General features: G+C 36.9%; 1 protein-coding gene across 4 annotated transcripts in view; it reads left to right on the forward strand.

Moving 5' to 3' along the window:
* UPRT (uracil phosphoribosyltransferase homolog) overlaps positions 1-13575 on the forward strand; it is a 36559-nt gene extending 22984 nt beyond the window's left edge. For 3 of the 4 annotated variants that reach the window (XM_521142.8, XM_054676325.2, XM_063804896.1), the window contains exons 2-7: positions 2465-2507; positions 5319-5388; positions 6468-6530; positions 8712-8873; positions 9843-9941; positions 12380-13575. In XM_521142.8, coding sequence (XP_521142.2) covers positions 2465-2507; positions 5319-5388; positions 6468-6530; positions 8712-8873; positions 9843-9941; positions 12380-12486 — 544 coding nt within the window. In that variant the 3' untranslated portion in view covers positions 12487-13575. Of the gene's footprint in view, positions 1-2464; positions 2508-5318; positions 5389-6467; positions 6531-8711; positions 8874-9842; positions 9992-12379 lie in introns of all 4 variants that reach the window. The other variant, XM_009439277.5, reaches the window with a different exon arrangement.
* The last annotated feature ends 11259 nt before the right edge of the window (positions 13576-24834 follow it).

A 24834-nucleotide genomic window follows, 5' to 3' on the forward strand; every position in this document is an offset into this window, starting at 1 on the left:
GTTTCAGTGTGAAGATAACTTTTTAAAATGACTGCCTTTGGCGTTTGTCTTATGCTACAGGTGTGTGACACATTTGTTTATGTGAGGAGGTGTCAAGAAAAGTGGGTTCTCAGATATGGTTAAATCTGCATCGCTAAACCTGCTTGGGTTTGTACAATTTAAAATATGCTCAGCTTAACAATTAGATATCTATACTTTGGATTACAAGTGCCTGGACATCATTATCTGTTTAAATATTTGATATTTGGTTTTTTAGATGTATTTAAAAATATTCCAGGGATGTGTGCATGTGTGTTTTTTACATTGTGATAATTTTACATTAGACTTTATTTGGAACTATTATCAGATAGAAGATAATTAATGTGTCTTTCAAAGCTTTTTTTCCAGTAGGAGAGATTACGGTTATGATTTAAAATGAAGTGTGTGGAATGAAGAAGATCTGGAGTCTGGTTCATATTAAAACATCCCTATTAACAAATAATTCAGCCTAGCGTTGTGTCTAAAATAGAGCCTCAGAGAATACATGCAGCTTCATTGATACAACAAGTAAATACCTGCTTTATGAAGCTCTAGTCTTAACAATGTTAAAGATTTAAATATGATATTGAAGGCCATTGTGGAATTTTAAAAAAAAAAAACGAGGTCAACTTATTGTATTCTAGATATACTTTAATTTCTAAATGGATTTAAAATGAATAGTATGGATCTGAAGTCTGTCTATACAGCAGGAAATAGGTAAGTAATTACAGCTTGCAGTAGAGTTACTTGGAGTGGTAAATGATTTTATTGGAGGTCAAATAGCTGTCAAGAGATAACAGCTCATATTAGGTTCTCATAGTGTGTACCTTTTTTGGAATATAGAGAAAGCAGGTGCTTATTGTGCAAAAGTTATCAGCTGAGGCTGATTTTTTTGTGGGGGAGGGTGTGAAAGGTGGTAAAATGTTTGATTCCAAAGTAAAATAACAGATTTGGGCGACTCTGATCACTTAACCTAATATACTGTTTCTCTGTAATAAAGTGATATCTAACTGTTCAGAAATTAAAACTGACATTTCAGGTGTCTCCTATAATATATAACACCGCATATGTCTTTAAGTCAAATCCAGACTTCTTTCTTGTTGAAAAACTATGTTCTAGCTGCCTAGGTAAGTTTGTATAGACCTAGCAAACAGAGCAGTAGGTTTCAGTATTTTTTGCAGTTCACTGAGTGAAGATTAATTATATAAATGAAAGGTGCTGGTGTAATTGTATAGTCTTATTTGAAAACCACAGTACGTGAAATTGAGCCTGTTTTAAAGGGGCTCTGTGTGTGTGTAGGTATGTGTGGATAGAGTTTTCTGAGTTTAAGGAATTTTTGTAAATAAACAACACAGACCTATATTCTTGCTGTTGCTAAATTGTGGTTTATATTTTAGAGAGCTAATATCTGTAGTATGATAGAACTGTGGTTACTCTAAGAAACCTAATGCCATTTGTGTCAGGGCTATTTCATTGCTTTTTCCATCTCAGAGAAATCAAATGCAACTTGAGGCAAAAGAGTGGAAATAAATGATATACTGAGATAATATGTGTTTGCATATATCATTTTGAGGCTGTTTTGGAGAATACTTTAGGTGGTCCATAGATAGGCAGATGGGGGTTTTTAAGTACATAAGCTGTAAATCAATCCATTCAGTCAGATCATTTAACTTATATGGAAGAAAGATGAGGAACAATACTACATTTTTATGTGCAGAAATAACATCAGTTATTTAACATTCCCTTTTTGGCTCGTTAACAGCTTGTGGGTAGACGTAGCCCTGGATTATTATTACTTGGTTACCTCAGGATATTGACCAGAGGAAATGGACAGGAAAATGGCAGAAAGATCTAGGGAATGAAGTACTCATTTGAAAAAACAGTCAAAAGGAACAAATTATCAATTATTTGAGAATGAGTTCTCGGAAATTAGTTTATATGTTTTTGAAAGCAGTAGCAAAAGCAGAGGATTTATTTATTGGTACCATTCCAGTTCCAAAAAGGATTACAAAGTAGATGGGTTACTTATCTTGGTAATATGGGTTTTAGATCAAGGTGAGTTGAGGGGGAGAATGGGGAGAAACTGCTTCTCTTACTGCAAAGTTTCCTCTCAACTTTAGCTCTGGACTTGCTCTCACCCTCCAGGGGTAACTTGTTCATCTCCCGGTTGACTAATATGTACTTGGGCAGCTCAGTGGGGGACTGCATGATCTTTTCAGTTCCAGTCTCTAATGTTGGTATCAAGCATTTTCATTATTGATCAAGTTATCTCATTTAGGTGCCTGTATCCTAGTAAAAAGTATCTTGCCTCAGTAATAGTCTGTACATGTAAGCATTTAAGCTTTTAGTATGTTATAGGTCTTAATATCAGTGTTACTGTACATATTAAATAACATTTTGCCTTAAAGCTCTAATTTAGACTAAAACTTGTATTATCTTTTTTTAGGACAGCCAGTAGAGGTGACTTCATGTTTTCTGCGGATCGTTTGGTAGGTGGGGGCTTTTCATTTTCATTTCATTGTTTTGCCTAGTGATATAACCATGGTAGACCAAGGGATATTTTTGTTCTAGAGCATTCTGGGGCTGAAAGAGATTGTACTAAGTAACCATCATGTTGCTAGGCTAATGAAGTGTTGTTTCACTGTTGCATTAAAGATCTACTTCAATACTTTTCACCACAAAGCATTGCCCATGAACTAATTCCCTGTATTTCTGAGATACCACTACCTCTCAAATGGGTCTTGGTAACTTGAGTTTCAGCAATTCTTAAGTGCCTCCTCTTAGGGCAGTGAAGTACATTAAAAGAAAACCAAAAATGTAGTTACACTTGTGGTATCCAACGAATGTACAAAAATATATATTTCTTGTAGTTTACGGCGGCGGCAGGGGGAGGCTTATTTTGCCTCTTCTTTCCTATACTAGCCTTCACATGTGAAATAGTACATTTGACTGTCTATGGTTTCCTCAGGCACTTCCTATTAAGAATTGACCAAGCCCAGTTCTGTTTAGCTAGTGTGATCTGAGAGGATCTCAGTCCAAATTGGTTTGTCTTCAGGGTAAGCACTGTGTTTTCTTCTTGTGTTAATATCTAAGCATGCTCAGTGCTTGAAGTGAGGTTGACATGTTTTCTGCTGTGGCTATTAGTTTTAATCCACAGCAGAAAATACATTACATTCAGGAAAGTTTAGTGTATATTTATATTTATATATAGTTTAATGTATATTTATATTTAGTGTATATTCATGAAGTTTAGTGTATATTACATGAATGTATTTCACTAAACTTGCGTGAATCAGGTATTGTGCTAGGCTGTGTCCAGAGAGATGAGATACAATAGTGAAGAATGTAGGCATGGTCCCTAATCTCTTGGTGTTTATGATCTAAATACTAGATTTACAAACTAAGTGCAAATTTAGTTTGGGAAAGAAAGGAATGAACAGGGCTTCTTAGCCCCAAAGTTATAATCAGATTAAGGTAGATGATTAAAAGGAATGTGAAAAAAAGGCATGAAACTTTTCATTTAGGTTTTGCCTGAGGATTTATTCCAAAGAGCATAGACAACTCCTGTTCTGCTTTTCATCGTAAGTATTCTTGGTTCAGAGACCAATTTTATTTAAAATTATTTGAGTTTTCATTGGCAGTAATAACCCTTAGATAGTAACAAGATAAATGTGGTTGACATTCCTGGAGCAATAGTTACGTCATTCTGTCTTTTATGCTTTTATCAAACCAAAAGAACAGGCTTGAAGAACTTGTATCTTAATGGCTGCTGTTTTGGTGTTTACTGGTAGAAAATGGTTCCTCTTTCTTTTGCTGTTCTTATGCTCTTTTTCTATAGAAAGTAGGAGTTAAGTTCACGGTTATTGTAAGATGCTTCCCTGAAAGGGCAAGCATAATCTTAGCCCAGTGAGATAGTAAGGACCTATGGCATAATTCGCCTGAGGGGATAATGATTTGGATCTCTCTCTGTTCTCTGCAGGTGGCTTTCAAGGTCCTGATATGGGGTGAAAAAGGGTCTGTTGTGGTTGTGGTAGAGACTGGAGCTATTTAGGTTTATCTTCTTGAGGATTTCTAGTACACTATCTCCTGCAGCACATGCCATTAATATATATTATTATATATATATTAATTTCATCCTGAATTTGTCAGGGTTGGCTTCCTTGGCCCTCAGATCCTTGGGTTCTTTATATTTTAGTCACTCTTCTGATTTTATGCACTCCTGTGAGAGTTGGGCACACTAATTTCTGTCCCAGTGTTGGAGGGGATGGGGATAGGAGGTAAGACTCATTAGAGGACTGTTACTAGGAGGAAAAGATCTAGGCTCTTCAAAGAAAAGAATCCTCTTTTACCCTTGTAATTTGCTCATAAAAAAATCTCCACAGAAGATGGTGGCTGGAGGTGAGTATGCACACATGTGCAGTATTCATGAGGTGCCTGGGCCCTCTGTCTGATGCTGCAGGCTGACAAAATCCTGGCTTATTTAGAATTGATTGTTTTAATGGCAGCAGGGTGTTATTATATGTTGTGATAACAGAGCATAGGGCCTGGTGCTTCTCCCTGCTGTTGCAGATTCTCAATCAGTAATGTAATGTTGATTGGATAAAATGTGCATTGCAGACTCAGCATTACTTTTACTGTAGTTGGCTTTGGTTGTTCATGGAATTACCATATCTTGTTTTTGGAGGCTCTTCTAGTAGTTCTGAGTGATGCTTTCCTTTGTACCACACATTATGATTGATATGAGCCTTTTCTTTAGCTGAGAAGCCCCAGTGCATTTTACTGGATCCTCCTTCAAGCTCAGTAAATTGGTTCAGCCAATGCACTCATTTATTTCCTCTAAAGAAGTTTCAGGCTTTATTTACATTATGGTGGGCCTTTGTTAAAAATAATCTGACTTAATGATTTCCAAGGTACTGAATAAAGCAGAGAAATTCCCAGTGAGCACTATTTCCAGAATAATAAGAAGTATATTACTTCCAAGAGTGCTTGCCATGACTGTTGTCACTTGCTGGAGTTTTGTGTCCCTCATAGTCTGGACTGACAGAATGAGAATCAGAAGGAATATTGGAGCCTTTTGGTGGCAATCATGGCCTATCTGAGGTTGGATACCTAGCAGCAAGTAGTATGGCATTTGGATCTATCCCTGTATCTAACACATGTTAGGGGGCCCCTTACTGCCTCCACAAGTGAAACCTTTGCCTAGTGTGTTCATGACTCTGCCTACTGTTCAGCTCCTGAAGCTAACAGCTAACAGGAGATTCCCAGCAGGTTCTCAACTTCTTCTTCCTTTGACTCTCTAGATCAGACTTGTTGTGGAAGAGGGATTGAATCAGCTGCCATATAAAGAATGCATGGTGACCACTCCAACAGGTAACTAGGGCTGTTATTCTCAAATTTTCCTCATAAAAATTCTGAGCTAGAATGGGGAGAGATGTAAGTAAAGCAGTCTAAGTACAATAAATATGCAAAATGAAGGGCTAGATGGAGCTATTCTTTTAAAATCTTAAAAATAAAACTCAGGCATTTAGGAAAGAAATCTGTGTAGATGATTTTTTGTTAAGGGCTTGCTTGTCAATTCAAGTTAAAGGTTAACAAATACTCTTCAGCATGCACGTGTTGCCTCTAATGATGGCCCATTGAGACCATAGTTAAGAATTGCTGGCAGCTTATCTTCATCTCTATGGGAAAGCTGCTGGTGAGCACAAATGGGCAAGTCTGTTTTGGCACTGAAATTACATGTTAAAAAAGGATAGAAAGTAAAAAAGAAAACTAAAAATGATAAGAATTGGAGAAGGTGCTTTGTTCTATCCTTTAATAGAAAGTAGCCAAAGATCCCTGTTTCAGGGATTTGAAATTATGATTTGGTTTAGTAAATAACGTAAAACTGTTCTATTCAAAGGGTTTACTTTATGAAACTTGGGGACTGAGTTTGTAGCATCATAATTGACACAAATTCAGGATGAGACCAAGAGTTGAACATGTCTTAATAACTATTTCAGCCACTTTCTTCTGCTTTTAAGGCAGAATGGAGGCTCATAAAGAAGAACGGAGGCTCATAAAGAAGAATGGAATGAGGAAGCTTTCTGCTGTGGCTCACAGTGGGGTCCCAGTTTGAATTGATGGGGTATATAGCATTCTCAGAGTGCAGTGATTCTCTTTGAATTCAGTTTGAGGAATGTGTATGTGAATATCATGTTATAATAAGTCCTATTCCCATTCAATGAAGTCTGCCTCTCCCAATTATCCCCACAGGTTTCTTATGAAGAATTAAGAAATAACTGAAAAATCATGACTCATCTCATTATTTCCACAGGGAATCTCAGGCATTATACAGTGTGTCTGAACAAGGGTTGCTTTGTGCCCATCTACTTTAAACCGTAGACACTTTATAAAATACGTAGGTTACTCCAGTGATGAAAGATAAATTCTTTGGTTTTATTTCCTAACAGGGTACAAGTATGAAGGAGTGAAATTTGAGAAGGGAAATTGTGGGGTCAGCATAATGAGAAGCGGTAGGTTCACGTGTGTGTGATTTTTGTCTCTTTGTATGCATAGAAGTGGTTGCTGTTTTCCAGAAGAGAGGCAGGCTTGTCTGTCATAATTGCAGCCTGCCTTTAGTTAAATCTCACTACCTGTGTTATCTAGCCTCATGGTGCTGTGGAGTCATGGCCTGTGTGAGGCTGGGTTTGGCTAATTTTAACTACAGAGCGTATTCCCTAATAGAGTGCTCCCATGGGCAAGCCAGCTTTCAAAGAGATTCAGAGGAGGATGGGAGGATAGGAGGATGTGGTGATGCTATCTTGGGGAGAACAGGTCAGTTTGAAGACTGAGGGAATATGGTATAAATTCGGGCTTGAAGAACTTTGAATACCTGACTGGAGAAAATATTTATTCTGTTTTTATTTCTGTTGTTGAGCTAAATGACTTGTTTGATATTTTTACTTTTTTTTTTTTAGAGACAGGGTCTCACTCTATTGTCCAGGCTGGAGTATGGTGGCATGATCATAGCTCGCTGTAACCTCAAACTCCTGAGTTCAAGTAATCCTCCCACCTCAGCCTCCTGAGCAGCTAGTACTACAGGCACATGCCACTATACCTAGCAAATTAAAAAACACATTTTTTTTTTTTTGGTAGAGATGAGGTCTTGCTATGTTGCCCAGGCTGGTCTAAAACTCCTGGCCTCCAGTGATGCTCCTGCCTCAGTCTCCGAAAGTGCTGGGATTATGGGCATGAGCCACCATACCCAACCTAATACTTTAAAACTTTATATATGATGACTACGTGACCACATAGGCAAAAGTGCTTGACTGTCATTAATTCTAGGTATTTCCATCTGCTGGTCTTATGAATGTTGTATTTGTGTTTGAGTTCAACTGATTACCCTTCTAAACCAACCTTTGTATAGCAAAATCACTTGCCTGTGATTAGAACCTTTACCTGTTACATGGGGTTTTTTCCATTCAGCCAACTTAACTGTTTCACGTAAGATTTATGTTTTTTTTGCATAAGTGGTAGAAGCTCCACTTGTTTGCACTGAATACATATAGTTTAATTTTTAACATATAAACATTCACTTTTCTCTTCTGGTTATGAAGTTATGTTTGTGAACAATTAAATGCCTCAAGTAAACTAGGAACTTTAAGCTCCTTTTTTTCTAGGAGGAAGCTCTTAAGCACTGATAGCATTTCAGGACATTTCAGGACAATGATGTTCAACTTTTAAAAACTGGTAAAGACAATGGACTTTTAAGGTGCAGTTTCTTCTGTTTCAGTTCAGCTTCTTCTCTAAAGGCACAAGCATGGTCCTTGTACCCTTAGTATGTACTAGATGACTTGTGGTGATGTACAGCATTGCTTATAACCTTAATAGCCATTTGTTGATTTTCATATATATTAGAAAGAAACTTGTTTTATGTTTACACTAGTGATATAGTTTCCTCTTAAAATAAATTTAAGTGAAAACAATAAATTTAAGAAAAATGTTAAGTAAATGCCAGTATTGGTAGAATTCTGATATGGCCTAAAATCTTGAAGATGGCATGAGAATGACTGCCTTTTGGCAAACACTTCTTTAAAGGAATTCAGACTCAAAAATAGCTCTGTGTTCAGAAATCAACGGTGGTAGTGCTAGTTATTATTACCTGGGAGAGGGGGAACAATATACAACTTTTTCACTGCTTGCAGCAAAATCTTTGCTGTTGAGAAGTCATTGTTGAGCTAAGTGATGTCCCCTGATGCTACCTTGACCTAAAAGGAGACTTTCTGATCTACAGCCTTTATTCTTCCATAAATCTTTTGCATTTTCTCATACAAAAGTCACAAATTTAGGTGGTTTAAAGGCTTCTTTAAAATAATAGAGATAAAAATATTCCTGATATTAAAAAAGCTCAGGGAGCTGCTCAACAAAATGCTTTATTTCCTGTAATCACGGAAGCATGACAGCTCTAAAACTTGTAAGCTAGCAATAAAACTAGCTTATTCTAGTTTCATTAACCAGCCCTTAACCTGGTTTCATTAACCTCCACTAAGTATGAAATATGAGCATATCAGAAATAAAAGCTGTCAGCTTCAAAATAATTATTTTCATCTTCCTTCCTTTTTGTATTAATAACAGTGACAAACTATACTTTGGCCTGTTCTTGGACTTTCTCTCTCTTTCCCCTAATCTTTTTTCTTTCTTTTTTCTTCTTCAAGGTGAGGCAATGGAACAAGGTTTACGAGACTGCTGTCGATCCATACGAATTGGAAAGATCCTGATTCAGAGTGATGAGGAGACACAAAGAGCCAAAGTATATTATGCCAAATTCCCCCCAGACATTTACCGGAGAAAAGTCCTTCTGATGTATCCAATTCTCAGTGAGTGGCTTCCATTTATTTGTAACCTTTGGTTAGGGTTTAAATTCAACTTAGTGCCTGCCTCCTAGGTACCCTTATATAAAAGGCAAAAAGAGTTTCTAAATGTTTTTTTCTCAGTTGGGAAAACTGCCCCAGGCAGTTCACTGGAGAGTTTTTATTGCATAGTAAGAGAATATACAGTAGTCAGACCTTATTAGCCCCAACAAACTTCCGTCTTGAACACACTGAAACAAAGGATTTAATGAGGCAAAATATATGGAATACAGAAAATATATTGAAACATATCTCCTCTTTAGCCTAATGAGTACAGCAGTGATTTTCCTCAATAATTTATTCTCTCTGGAGGTAATATTTTTTCCTGCTATTCTGTTCTGTTTCTTAAGCTTACTCAGACCACACTTGGCATGGTCTTTAAGGGAGGTGAGAGGGAATATGTTAAATTTGATACCTCATACTAAATGAATTTAGGGCTTGGTATTTGATAACTGAAAAGTGTATGTGTCATGTTCATTATTGAAGATAGCATGGATAAAGAAGAAGTACCTTCATATGAAGTGGTTTCTTATGTTAGATTGCTATATTGCTCTTACTTCAAAGACATTTTGTGGCCGCGTGCTGTGGCTCACACCTGTAATCCCAGCAATTTGGGAGGTCGAGGTGGAAGGATCGCTTGAGCCCAGGAGTTTATGACCAGCCTGGGCAACATATGGAGAACCCATTTCTGCAATAAATAGAAAAAGTAGCTGGGTGTGGTGGCACGTGCCTATAGTCCCAGCTACTTGGGAGGCTGAGGTGGGAGGATGGCTTGAGCCTGGGAGGTCAAGGCTGCAGTGGGCCGAGATCATGCCACTGCACTCCAGCCTGAGTGACAGAGTGATTCCCTGTCCCCCCTCCCCCCCAAAAAAGAAAAAAGACATTTAAAAATGAATGTTAAGGTTGCTAATTCATTTGGTTATCTTTTGATTTCAGGCACTGGAAATACTGTAATTGAAGCTGTAAAGGTTCTTATAGAACATGGAGTTCAACCCAGTGTTATCATCCTACTCAGTCTGTTCTCCACTCCTCATGGTGAGTTCAGCATGAGGCAGTAACTAGGGCTCCATATAGTCCTGAGGTGGGTAAGTATGCATTTTCTAGCTTCTAATCCTGAGGAAAAGTTTATCTGCTTTCACATTAAATCTGAATCTAATTTGGGTAATTATAACTTGTGTTTGTCATCTGTAAGCTTAGTGATAACATTTTATACCATTCTAATGTTCAAATGCAAATGGAGAAGTATGAACTAACCCCATTTAAAAGAATTGCAATTGTTTTCCTGGTTTGGCCTGCAAATGACTCAAAGGTTCCTATTTCCCTTGGCTCGCCACCTGAGCCTGAGAACTGCTCACAAACAGCAAGAAACATAAGGTTCTAGCTAGCCCTGTAGTCTTACCGAAGTAATCTTTGCAGTGTGAAGTGAAGAGCAGAAGTTTTTAAAGTTAGACTTCTGCTCAAAGGGCAGAGAGAACTGTGTGTTCTCCATTCCTGAAGGAGGTGTACCTAACTTAAGATCTTAGTGTTTTTTGCCATACATTGCAGAACAATTGGGAATATATTTTAAGAAAATAAGTATAGGTGCATGTAGAAATTTAGCTTCTAGGATGTTTATTGTAGAGTTATTTGGTATAAGAAAAAATGTGAAAGTATACAAATGACTCACAATAAGGAAATGGTTAAATAAATAATATATATTCAAAGGATATACTATTATGTAACTGTTAAATCATGTTTTTGGAAAATATTGAATGGCATCCAAAAATGTACATGGTAAATGTAAAAAAGCAGTATAAAAATAACAGCATTAGAATAGGGTAAAGTGTTATCACCAAGCTTGGAGATGACCAGTACAAATTATGACTATTTTAATTACAAAAATCAGAGTTGGATTTAATATGGAACCTAATAAATCTTTCCTTAGCATGAGAGGCTAGACAGACACACAGTGTTGTTTCAATTTTGGTTTCAAAATGCATACACAATATTAATAGTGGTTATTTTAGGCTGGTGGGATTCTAAGTGCTTTTCATTTTGTTTTTAAGCTTTAAATTGGTATTTTTCAAATGTTCTACAATGAATTTGTATTTGCTTCATAATTTTTAAAAAGGGAAATATATGGCTTCTCTAGTCAGGTGTTTTCTCATTTCCAAAATTTCTAAGTCTTAGCCAGTTCTGAAGACGCTACAGTATATCTAGTTGGGAAAGCTGGTTTCAGTAGGTTATTGACAGGAGTTATGGCCTGTTTGATTACTTTGCTGTTTCATAACTAAATATTACTTGTAGTTCAAATGTTGGTGGTAACAAAAGGCGATTTGCTTAGTTATCATTTATATATATAAAACACAGGTGGCATTGAAAATATTGAGAGAATCCAATAATTATTAAAATTTTTACCTTTGGGAATAGAAAAGCACTCTTTTTAGTTCTAATAGTATACATGAGAATGGTGTACTATTCTTTGAAATTTATAGCTGAAAAATTTTATTCTGTGGCAACTTTGCTATGGATTTTTAGTTTGACAGGGTAATTAAAATAGTCATAATTTGTATTGGTCATCTCTTAAGCTTGGTGATAACATTTTATGTGATTCTAATGCTGTTATTTATACATTTTTTACATTTTTACATTTACCATGTACATTTTTGATGCCATTCAATATTTTCCAAAAATATGATTTAACAGTTATATATTACATCCTTTGAATATATGTTATTTATTTAACCATTTCCTTATTGTGAGTTATTTACATACTTTCACATTTTTTCTTATGCCAAATCACTCTACAATGAATATCCTAGTCCTTGTTACTTTTCCCTACCTATTCCCCTCCCCATAAGCTAGAGTCCTAACTTCTAAAAAGCTGGCGTGCTCTGACACACCAGCTTTTTCTGTGAAAAGCAAGTACACTGTGAAACGCTACGCTTGTTTCACAGTGTTTCAGTTGGGAAACCATCATCTTACGTGTGTTCCTCTTTAATTTTTTTTTAATAGAGATGGGGTGTTGCCATGTGGCCCAGGCTGGTCTCAAATTCCTGGCCTTGAGTGATCCTCCTGCCTCAGCCTTCTAAAGCTCTGAGATTACAGGCTTGAGCCACTGTGCTTGGCCTGTGATCCTCATTTTAAAAAGGACTGTATTCACTCTATTACAGTCACCTTTAAAATTAAACAAAATAAAAAATACTCTTTAGGGGGAAAGTTTCTATAACTGAACAATTATATTTTTCAACTTGAGTATAAAATAATAATTCTAAGAATGTATTAGTGAGATGGAGGGGGCATAGTCTGACTACTGTCAAAGCTTTTCAGACTTTATACAAAGGAAGAGATTAACCAAGTCTGATTAGGTATCCAAAGATCATTGCTCTCTGTCTTCTGTCAATTTTAGACCTAGTGGCAATAACTACAAAATTCCTGAATTACAACTGGTGTTACCAAAACATCCTACCATAATAACTTTTGTTTTTTTGAAGGTGCCAAATCAATCATTCAGGAGTTTCCAGAGATCACAATTTTAACTACTGAAGTTCATCCTGTTGCACCTACACATTTTGGACAGAAATACTTTGGAACAGACTAAGTTATTTAAGTAAAATAATTATCTTGTGTAATATTACAATCATGTTTTGATTTTCTATTTGTTTTACTGATTCACTTGAGGGTGGCAGAGAAAAATGTGTTAAAATGCTTTTTAGTTTTGGAAGTGGGTATATTTGAGGTTATATCTCATTTAGTTATTTGTTTACTGTTGGCACCGAATTCAACAATGAAGTATATGCAACTCTTACAAAACATAAATTTTAATAATATTCTAATGCAAATTACTGAACCCTCAGTGCATTAAAATTATTTCCTAATTTATGAGCCTCTTAGTTTGGAGGTTGCTTGAAGCCACAAATAAAACTCAAATGAGAGTCAGTTCTTTGTCCCACTGTAGTTTGCATTTTGTTTAGTTTGGTTTTAGCTCTAGTAAGGTTTCACATATGTGGCTATTGCCACATTCCTCTACTGTTTTCTTTCTGATACTGGACATGCTAGTAACTTGGAGAGGAGAATAAAAGAATGTCTCCTGGAATTTTACATTCCCATTAATGTCCTCATTCAATTGGCAGACCTAGGATGTATGGTTAACTCTCAGGCCATTATGTTTTTCATGGCTCATTTCCCAAACTGCATTGTTGGTAGGTGCCTTGCTAAGCTGTAATGCAGTGAAGAAGATGGTGGGGCATTTTTAGTAATTGGAACTGTAACATTAATTTACAAGATTGAACCGGGGATGTCTGGATGCTGACAAGGGAGAGCCAAGTACTGTTAATGCCATCAATCCTCTAGGAAGGAATTGGTGGTTTTTCTGAAGTGTGGGGGAAAGGGTGGTTTCTTGCTGGATTTCATGGCCAGTAAGTAAATTTAAATGCTTCATTTTTAATTTGAATGTTTCTGCTAGAGACCTTTGATTTGGAAATTAGTTATTTTGCATGTTTGTCAACTGTATATGTATGAAAATAGAAAAAAACCATGCTTTTTGTAAAAACCCCTAAGATTTGTATATGTTCATCTTTAGGCTTCTGAAAGGGAGAGAAATCATATTGGAAATCAATGTTGGTGTTCTGAAATCTGCTTGTAAAACTCTCATCTCATTTTACATTGATATTAAAACATTTTAACAGTGTTGGCTAGCTGATTACTTGATTAATTATACTCCCATGGCCCCATAGGCAGCTGTTGTGGGCCTCTGTTCAAAAGCACAGAAAAGAGCAGAAGGAAATGTCTTAGAAAGAATCAAAGCTGATGAAATCAGCAAAGATTGGGGGAAAGGAAGGAAGCCTGGTGTAGATTGGATTATATTTTTCCTTTGGGGACTAGAATACTAGAAGAACTTCAGTATATTTTTCCCTTTATTTTTGAATACTGTCATATAATAAATTGAGATTAATAAATTACTCATATTACAGTTCTTCCATGGCAAATGTTGCTTTCAAGTTGTTACTGAAATTCTCATCTATACTTGTCAGTTAACTGTCTTGATACAGTGTGGATTTTGTTTACTCCTGACTAGCAGAAGTTATAACTAAAGCCCGTTAAAGCTAGAATTTCTATCTCCCTCTCCCAGCACAGATGTGAACCAGCAAATTTAGATGGAGAACAGATATGCTTGAGATTGGTGCATCAAACTAGTTGAAAAGATGATGCCTACCACTATAGGAGTTAATGCTTCTAAATTATTGCTTATGTTAGGGCTTCAGTATTTCATTTGAGGTGACTTTCCAAAACAGCAGACAAATTTATATTCAAGTGTAGATATAAAACCATATTTTAAGCAAATTATTTTTGTATTACCAGCCATTTAGATTTAACATGTCTTTGTTCCTCGATTGATATTTAGTTGACTACATTTGGTTCCCACATGAAGGGCCTAGAATGAACAGTAGGAAGTATTCAATGAGGTCATAGTCGCCCCTGATATTTGTCTTCTATCCCTCTCTAGATTTCAAGAAAATTATACCTATGGGTTTTGAAGTTTGGGTCTTTTTAGCAAATGAGGCATTATTTGTAGGGTTAATCACTTGCAGGACTCTGAGCGTGGGACATTTTTTAAGTATTCTAAATTTAACACAAGATTAACAGACTATTGAAAACAAGATTGTTTTTAAGTAATATGAACTTCAGAGTAGTATAAACTTTGTATATTCCTTGCTGAAGAACACACCCTAGCACAATAAAAAGAATGGTCCAATCGTATATGCAGTGGTTCTCAAAACTTGAATGTGCATCAGAATCACCTAGAGGGCCACAGATTGCTGTGGCCTAACAAGTTCCCACGAGATGCTAACGTTGTTTTGGAGACCATATTTTGATTTAAGACATTTCTTTTATAATAGAAGCATTTAATGTTATAAGTTTTCCTATAAATATTGATTTAGCTGTACCTCACAAATTTTGATATAGTATGTTTCATTTTCATTTATGTTAAAATAATTGCTCATTTTTCATTTCTTCTTTGACCCAGGATTATTTAGAAACATGTCATTTAATTTCCAAATATGGGATTTTCCAGATTTCTTTCTGTTATTGCTTTCTAATTTAATCCCACTGTGGTGAGAGAATATACTTCTTATTATTTGAATCCTTTTAAATTTATGGAGACTTGTTTTATGGCCCAGAATATAGTCTCTTCTGGTAAATCTTCCATGGGTGCTTGAAAACTATGTTTTATCCTGCCGTTTTTGGATAGAGTGTTCTATGTCAATTAGGTTAAGTTGGTTGATAGTGTTGTTCAAGTCTTCTACTTTACTGATTTTCTCTTTTTTCATCTGCTCCTTCTGAGGCAACTTTATTGACTTTCTGTCTACTTATTCTATCGGTTGTTGGGAGAGATCGATGAAATCTCTGACTAAAATTTATATTTGTTTGTTTCTCCTTTCAGTTTTATCAGTTTTTGCTTTATGTATTTTGAAGCTTTGTTGTTAGGAGTGTAAACTTTTAGGATTGTTATGTTCTCTTGATAAGCTGACTCGTTATCATGAAATATTCCCTTTTATCCCTGTTATTCTTCTGAAATCTACTTTGCCTGATGTTAATGTAAATATTCTGGCTTTCTTTTGAATAATACTAACATGGCATATCTTTGTTCACCCTTTTACTTTTTTTTTTTTGAGATGGAGTCTCATTCACTCTGTCACCCACGCTGGAGTGCAATGGCGTGATCTTGGCTCACTGCAACCTCTGCCTCCTGGGTTCAAGTGATGCTCCTGTCTCAGGCTCCCAAGTAGCTGGGACTACAGACGTATACTGCTATGCCTGGATAATTTGTGTATTCTTAGTGGAGACGGGGTTTCACCACATTGGCCAGGCTGGACTCGAACTCCTGACATCAAGTGATCTGCCCGCCTCAACTTTTCAAAGTGCTGGCATTACAGGTGTGAGCCACCATGCCTGGCCTCATCCTTTTACTTTTAACTTATGTGTGGGGTTTTTTTGAGGCAGGGTCTCAGTCCATCACCCCGGCTGGAATGCAATGGCATGATCATAGCTCACTGTAACCTTGAACTCCTAGGTTAAAGTGATCCTCCTGCCCCAGCCTCCCAAGTAGCCAGGACTACAGGCATGCATCACTACACCTGGCTAATTTTTAATTTTTTTGTAGAGATGGGGTCTTGCTATGTTGCCCAGGCTGATCTTGAACTCTTGGCATCAAGGGATCCTCCCACTTTAGCCTCCCAAAGCCATGAGATCACATGTTTGAGCCATCACACCCAGCCCTATTTGTGTTTTTATAGATTTTTTAAATTAAACATTTCAAAATTTTATTTCTAGAGACAGAGTCTTGCAATATTGCCCATGCTGGAATTCAACTCCTATTTCCTGAGTAGCTGGGATGACAAGCATGTGCCACCACACCTGAATTGTTTTTATATTTAATCTGGGTTTCTTATAGGTAACCTAGAGTTGGGCCTTGCTTTATTTTTCCAATTTGACAGTCTCTGCCTTCTAATCAGGATGTTTAGACCATTTTTATTTAATGTGATTATTGATATGATTGATTGAAAATCTACCATCTTGCTATTTGCCTTCTATTTGTTCATTATTCACTTTTTCCTCTTTTTCTACCTTCTTTTGCATTATTATTTATTATTCCATTTTATCCATTTGGATTATATTAGATGCAATACTTTCTTCTTTTAGTGGTTCCTTTAGGGTTTATAGTATATAACTTTAATTTATCACAGCCCACTTCAAGCGTAAGATAAGAACTTCATGTACTTCTATTCCCCCACTCGAGTCTGTTCCCTATTATTGTCATGTTTTACTTCTACACATGTTAAACCTTATAATACATTGTGGGTTTTTGTTTGTTTTTGATACTTTTAAAGTGATATAAAAAGAAATAAGAAAAAAGGTATTTTCATTTTTTTAAATATACTTTAAGTTCTGGGATACATGTGCAGAACGTGCAGGTTTGTTACATAGGTATACATGTGCCATGGTGGATTGCTGCACCCATCAACCTGTCATCTAGGTTTTGAGCCCCGCATGCATTAGATATTTGTCCTAATACTATCCTTCCCCTTGCTCCCCATGCCCCAACTGGCCCAGTGTGTGATGTTACCCTCCCTTTGTCCATGTATTCTCATTGTTTAACTCCCACTTGTGAGTGAGAACATGTGGTGTCTGGTTTTCTGTTCCTGTGTTAGTTTGCTGAGAATGATGGCTTCATCCATGTCCCTGCAAAGGACATGAATTCATTCTTTTTTATGGCTGCATAGTATTCCACGGTGTATATGTGCCACATTTTCTTTATCCAGTCTATCATTGATGGGCATTTGGGTTGGTTCCAAGTCTTTGCTATTGTAAATAGTGCTGCAATAAACATACGTGTGCATGTGTCTTTATAGTAGCATGATTTATAATCTTTGGGATATACCCAGTAATGGGATTGTGGGTCAAATGGTATTTCTGGTTCTAGATTCTTGAGGAATCGCCACACTGTCTTCCACAATGGTTGAACTAATTTACTCTCCCACCAACAGTGTAAAAGCATTCCTATTTCTGCACATCCTCTCCAGCATCTGTTGTTTCCTGACTTTTTAATGATTGCCATTCTAATTGGTGTGAGATGGTATCTCATTGTGGTTTTGATTTGCATTTCTGTAATGACCAGTGATGATGAGCTTTTTTTCCAATGTTTGCTGGTTGCATAGATGTCTTCTTTTGAGAAGTGTCTGTTCATATCCTTCACCCACTTTTTGATGGGGCTGTTTTTTTCTTGTAAATTTGTTTAAGTTCCTTGTAGATTCTGGATATTAGACATTTGTCAGATAGATAGATTGCAAAAATTTTTGCCCATTCAAAAGGTAGCCTGTTCACTCTAATGATAGTTTTTTTTTTTTTTCCTGTGCAGAAGCTCTTTAGTTTAATTAGATCCCATTTGTCAATTTTGGCTTTTGTTGCCATTGCTTTTGGCATTTTAGTCATGAGTCTTTGCCCATGCGTACGTCCTGAATGGTATTACCTAGGTTTTCTTCTAGGGTTTCTATGGTTTTAGGTCTTACATTTTAGTCTTTGATCCATCTTGAGTTAATTTTTATATGAGGTGTAAGGAACGGGTCCAGTTTCAGTTTTCTGCATATGGCTAGCCAGTTTTCCTGACACCATTTATTAAATAGGGAATCCATTCCCCATTGCTTGTTTTTCTCAGGTTTGTCAAAGATCTGATGGTTGTAGTTGTGTGGTATTATTTCTGAAGTCCCTGTTCTGTTCCATTGGTCTATATATCTGTTTTGGTACCGGTACCATGCTGTTTTGGTTACTGTAGCCTTGTAGTATAGTTTGAAGTCAGGTAGGGTGATGCTTCCAGCTTTGTTCTTTTTGGTTAGAATTGTCTTGGCTATACAGGCTCTTTTTTGGTTCCATATGAAATTTAGTTTTTTCTAATTCTGTGAAGAAAGTCAATGGTAGCTTGAAGGGGATAGCATTGAATCTATAAATTACTTTGGGTAGTATGGCCATTTTCACAATATTGATTCCTCCTATCCATGAGCATGGAATGTTCTTCCATTTGTTTGTGTCCTCTCTTATTTCCATGAGCAGTGGTTTGTAGTTCTCCTTGAGGAAGTCCTCTACGTCCCTTTAAGTTGTATTCCTAGGTATTTTATTCTCTTTGTAGCAACTGTGAATGGGAGTTCACTCATGATTTGGCTCTCTGTTTGTCTATTATTGGTGTATAGGAATGCTTGTGATTTTTGCACATTGATTTTGTGTCCTGAGACTTTGCTGAAGTTGCTTATCAGCTTAAGGAGATTTTGGGCTGAGACAATGGGGTTTTCTGAATATACAGTCATGTCATCTGCAAACAGAAAGAATTTGACTTCCTCTGTTCCTATTTGAATACCCTTTATTTCTTTCTCTTGCCTGATTGCCCTGGCCAGAACTTCCAATACTATGTTGAATAGGAGTGGTGAGATAGGGCATCCTTGACTTGTGCCAGTTTTTGAAGAGAATGCTTCCAGCTTTTGCCCATTCAGTATGATATTGGCTGTGGGTCTGTCATAAATAGCTCCTATTATTTTGAGATATGTTCTATCAATACCTAGTTTATTGAGTGTTTTTAACATGAAGATGTGTTGAATTTTATCGAAGTCCTTTTCTGCATCTATTGAGAAAATCATGTGGTTTTTGTTGTTGGTTTTGTTTATGGGACAGATTATGTTTATTGATTAGTGTATGTTGAACCAGCCTTGCATCCCAGGGATGATGCCTACTTGATCATGGTGGATAAGCTTTTTGATGTGATGCTGGATTTGGTTTGTCAGTATTTTATTGAGGATTTTTGTTTCAACGTTCTTCAGGGATATTCGCCTGAAATTTTCTTTTTTTTGTTGTGTCTCTGCCAGGCTTTGGTATCAGGATGATGCTGGCCTCATAAAATGAGTTAGGGAGGAGTCCCTCTTTTTCTATTGTTTGGAATAGTTTCAGAAGGAATGGTAGCAGCTCTTCTTTGTACCGCTGGTAGAATTCGGCTGTGAATCCATCTGGTCCTGGGCTTTTTTTTTGGTTGGTAGGCTATTAATTACTGCCTCAATTTCAGAACTTGTTATTGGTATATTCAGGGATTCGACTTCTTCCTGGTTTAGTCTTGGGAGGGTGTATGTGTCCAGGAATTTTTCCATTTTTTTCTAAATTTTCTAGTTTATTTGTGTAGAGATGTTTATAGTGTTCTCTGATGGTAGTGTGTTTTTCTGTGGTGTCAGTGGTGATATCCCCTTTATCATTTTTTTATTGTGTCTATTTGATTCTTCTCTCTTTTCTTCTTTGTTAGTCTGGCTAGCAGCCTATTTTTTTAATCTTTTCAAAAAACCAGCTCCTGGATACATTTTTTTTGAACCGTTTTTCCCGTCTCTATCTCCTTCAGTTCTGCCCTGATCTTAGTTATTTCTTGTCTTCTGCTAGCTTTTGAATTTGTTTGCCCTTGCTTCTCTAGGTCTTTTTATTGTGATGTTAGGGTGTTGATTTTAGATCTTTTCTGTTTTCTCCTGTGGGCATTTAGTTGTATAAATTTCCCTCTAAACACTGCTTTAGCTGTATCCCAGAGATTCTGGTATGTTGTGTCTTTGTTCTCATTGGTTTCAAATAACTTATTTATTTCTGCCTTATTTTCATTATTTGCCCAGTACCCATTCAGGAGCAGGTCGTTCCATTTCCATGTAGTTATGTGGTTTTGAGTGATTTTTTTTTTTTTTTTTTTTTTTTTTTGCGATGGAGTCTTGCTCTGTCACCCAGGCTGGAGTGCAGTGGTGCGATATTGGCTCACTGCAAGCTCCGCCTCCTGGGTTCATGCCATTCTCCTGCCTCAGCCTCCCGAGTAGAGTAGCTGGGACTACAGGCGCCCGCCACCACACCTGGCTATTTTTTTTGTATTTTTAGTAGAGATGGGGTTTCACTGTGTTAGCCAGGATGGACATGATCGCCTGACCTTGTGATCTGCCTGCCTTGGCCTCCCAAAGTGCTGTTGAGTGATCTTCTTAATCCTGAGTTCTAATTTGATTGCATTGTGGTCTGAAGAGGCTGGTTTTTATGATTTCCATTGTTTTGCATTTGCTGAGGAGTGTTTTATTTCCAATTATGTGGTCAATTTTAGAATAAGTGCGATGTGGTGCTGAGAAGAATGTATATTGTTGATTTGGGGTGGAGAGTTCTGTACATGTCTATTAGTTCTGCTTGTTGCAGAGCTGAGTTCAAGTCCTGAATATCCTTGTTAATTTTCTGTCTCATGATCTGTCTAATACTGACAGTGGTGTGTTAAAGTCTCCCACTATTATTGTGTGGGAGTCTAGGTCTCTTTTTAGGTCTCTAAGAACTTGCTTTATGAATCTGGGTGCTTCTGTATTGGGAGCATATACATTTAGGATAGTTAACTCTTCTGGTTGCATTGATCCCTTTACCATTATGTAATGTCCCTCTTGGTCTATTTTGATCTTTGTTGGATTAAAGTCTGTTTTATCAGAGACTAGGATTGCAACCCCTGCTTTTTTTTTGCTTTCCATTTGCTTCATAAGTACTCCTCCATCCCTTTATTTTGAACCTATGTGTGTCTCTGCATGTGAGATGGGTCTCCTGAATACAGCACACCAATGGGTATTGACTCTTTATCCAACTTGCCCATCTGTGTCTTTCATTTGGGGCTTTTAGCACATTTACATTTAAGGTCAATATTGTTATGTGTGAACTTGATCCTGTCATCATGATGCTAGCTGGTTACTTTGCACATTACTTGATGCAGTTTCTTCATAGTGTCATTTGTCTTTATATTTTGGTATGTTTTTGCAGTGGCTGGTACCAGTTTTTCCTTTCTATATTTAGTGCTTCCTTTGGTATCTCTTGTCAGGCAGGCCTGGTGGTGACAAAATCCCTCAGCATTTGCTTGTCTGGAAAGGATATTATTTCTCTTTTGCTTGTGAAGCTTAGTTTGGCTGTATATGAAACTCTGGGTTGAAATTCTTTTCTTTAAGAATGTTGAATATTGGCCCCTACCCTCTTCTGCCTTGTAGGGTTTCTGCAGAGGCATCCATTGTAAGACTGATGGGCTTCCCTTTGTAGGTAACCTGACCTTTCTAACTGGCTGCCCTTAACATTTTTTCCTTCATTTCAACCTTGGTGAATCTGACGATCATGTTTTGGGGTTGCACTTCTCAAGGAGTATCTTAGTGGTGTTCTCTGTATTTCCTGAATTTGAATGTTGACCTGTGATGTTCTCTGTATTTCCTGAATTTGAATGTTGGCCTGTCTTGCTAGGTTTGGAACGTTCTCCTGGATGTCATCATGAAGTGTGTTTTCCAACTTGTTTCCATTCTCCCCCTCACTTTCAGGTACACCAATCAATCATAGGTTTGGTCTTTTCACATAGTCACATATTTCTTTGAGGCTTTGTTTGTTCCTTTTCATTACTTTTTTCTCTAATCTTGTCTTCACGCTTTATCTCATTAAGTTGATCTTCAATCTTTGATATCCTTTCTTTCACTTGCTCGATTCGGCTATTGATACTTGTGTATGCTTCACGAAGTTCTCGTACTGTATTTTTCAGCTACATCAGATCATTTATGTTCTTCTCTAAACTGGTTATTCTAGTTAGCAGTTCCTATAACTTTTTATCAAGGTTCCTAGCTTCCTTGCATTGGGTTAGAATATCCTACTTTAGCTGGAATCATTTGTTATTACCAACCTTCTCAAGCCTACTTCTGTCAATTCATCAAACTCATTCTCCATCCAGTTTTGTGCCCTTGCTGGCATGAGGTTGTGATACTTTGGAGGAGAAGAGGCATTCTGGCTTTTGGAATTTTCAGCATTTTTGCACTTTTTTAAAAAATTTTTTTATTTTATCAAAATGTAATTTAATCCAGGATTTTAAAAAACAATCTTCCTTATTTCACAGTTTATATTAGAGAATTTCTCCAACATGTGGTTCTGTTTTTCTTTTATTTTACATATACCATGTTTCTGAATTCCAAGACCACTTATAAAATATAAAGATAATTTTTTTACTTTACTTAATTCTGTCTTTTTATGAGAAATAGTGTTTTATCTTTTTTTATTCTTTTTCTTTTTTTATATATATTTAAAGTTTTAGGGTACATGTGCACAACGTGCAGGTTAGATACATATGTATACATGTGCCATGTTGGTGTGCTGTACCCATTAACTCATCATTTAACATTAGGTATATATCCTAATGCTTTCTCTCCCCCCTCCCCCTACCCCACAACAGGCCCCAGTGTGTGATGTTCCCCTTCCTGTGTCCATGTGTTCTCATTGTTCAATTCCCACCTATGAGTGAGAATATGCGGTGTTTGATTTTTAGTCCTTGCGATAGTTTGCTGAGAATGATGGTTTCCAGCTTCATCCATGTCCCTACAAAGGACATGAACCCATCCTTTTTTATGGCTGCATAGTATTTCATGGTGTATATATACCACATTTTCTTAATCCAGTCTATCATTGTTGGACATTTGGGTTGGTTCCAAGTCTTTACTATTGTGAATAGTGCCGCAATAAACATACATGTGCATGTGTCTTTATAGCAACATGATTTATAATCCTTTGGGTATATACCCAGTAATGAGATGGCTGGGTCAAATGGTATTTCTAGTTCTAGATCCCTGAGGAATCGCCACACTGACTTCCACAATGGTTGAACTAGTTTACAGTCCCACCAACAGTGTAAAAGTGTTCCTGTTTCTCCACATCCTCTCCAGCACCTGTTGCTTCCGAACTTTTTAATGATCGCCATTCTAATTGCTGTGAGATGGTATCTCATTGTGGTTTTGATTTGCATTTCTCTGATGGCCAGTGATGATGAGCATTTTTTCATGTGTCTTTTGGCAGCATAAATGTCTTCTTTTGAGAAGTGTCTGTTCATATCCTTTGCCTACTTTTTGATGGGATTGTTTTTTCTTGTAAATTTGTTTGAGTTCATTGTAGATTCAGGATATTAGCCCTTCGTCAGATAAGTAGATTGGAAAAATTTTCTCCCATACTGTAGGTTGCCTGTTCACTCTGATGGTAGTTTCTTTTGCTGTGAAGAAGCTCTTTGGTTTAATTAGATCCCAATGGTCAATTTTAGCTTTCATTGCCATTGCTTTTGGTGTTTTAGACGTGAAATCCGTGCCCATGCCTATGTCCTGAATGGTATTGCCTAGGTTTTCTTCTAGGGTTTTCATGGTTTCGGGTCTACCATGTAAGTCTTTAATCCATATTGAATTAATTTTTGTATAAGGTGTAAGGAAGGGATCCAGTTTCAGCTTTCTACATATGGCTAGCCAGTTTTCCCAGCACCATTTATTAAATAGTGAATCCTTTCCCCATGGATAGTTTTTGTCAGATTTGTCAAAGATCAGATGGTTGTAGATATGCAGCATTATTTCTGAGGGCTCTGTTCTGTTCCATTGGTCTATATCTCTGTTTTGGTACCAGTACCATGCTGTTTTGCTTGCGGTAGCCTTGTAGTATAGTTTGAAGTCAGGTAGCATGATGCCTCCCGCTTTGTTCTTTTGGCTTAGGATTGCCTTGGCAATGCGGGCTCTTTTTTGGTTCCATATGAACTTTAAAGTAGTTTTTTCCAATTCTGTGAAGAAAGTCATTGGTAGCTTGATGGGGATGGCATTGAATCTATAAATTACCTTGGACAGTATGGCCATTTTCATGATATTGATTCTTCCTACCCATGAGCATGGAATGTTCTTCCATTTGTTTGTATCCTCTTTTATTTCATCGAGCAGTGGTTTGTAGTTCTCATTGAAGAGGTCCTTCACATCCCTTGTAAGTTGGATTCCTAGGTATTTTATTCTCTTTGAAGCAATTATGAATGGGAGTTCACTCGTGATTTGGCTCTGTTTGTTTGTTATTGGTGTATAAGAATGCTTGTGATTTTTGAGCACTGAGTTTGTATCCTGAGATTTTGCTGAAGTTGCCCATCAGCTTAAGGAGATTTTGGGCTGAGACGAAGGGGTTTTCTAGATATACAATCATGTCATCTGCAAATAGGGACAATTTGACTTCCTCTTTTCCTAATTGAATACCCTTTATTTCCTCCTCCTGCCTCATTGCCCTGGCCAGAACTTCCAACACTATGTTGAATAGGAGTGGTGAGAGAGGGCATCCCTGTCTTGTTCCAGTTTTCAAAGGGAATACTTCCAGTTTTTGCCCATTCAGTATGATATTGGCTGTGGGTTTGTCATAGATAGCTCTTATTATTTTGAGATACGTCCCATCAATACCTAATTTATTGAGAATTTTTAGCATGAAGTGTTGTTGAATTTTGTCAAAGGCCTTTTCTGCATCTATTGAGATAATCATGTGTTTTTTGTCTTTGGTTCTGTTTATATGCTGGATTACATTTATTGATTTGTGTATGTTGAACAAGCCTTGCATCCCAGGG

The sequence above is a fragment of the Pan troglodytes genome, chromosome X (genome assembly GCF_028858775.2).
Source record: "Pan troglodytes isolate AG18354 chromosome X, NHGRI_mPanTro3-v2.0_pri, whole genome shotgun sequence".
Lineage (NCBI taxonomy): Eukaryota > Metazoa > Chordata > Mammalia > Primates > Hominidae > Pan > Pan troglodytes.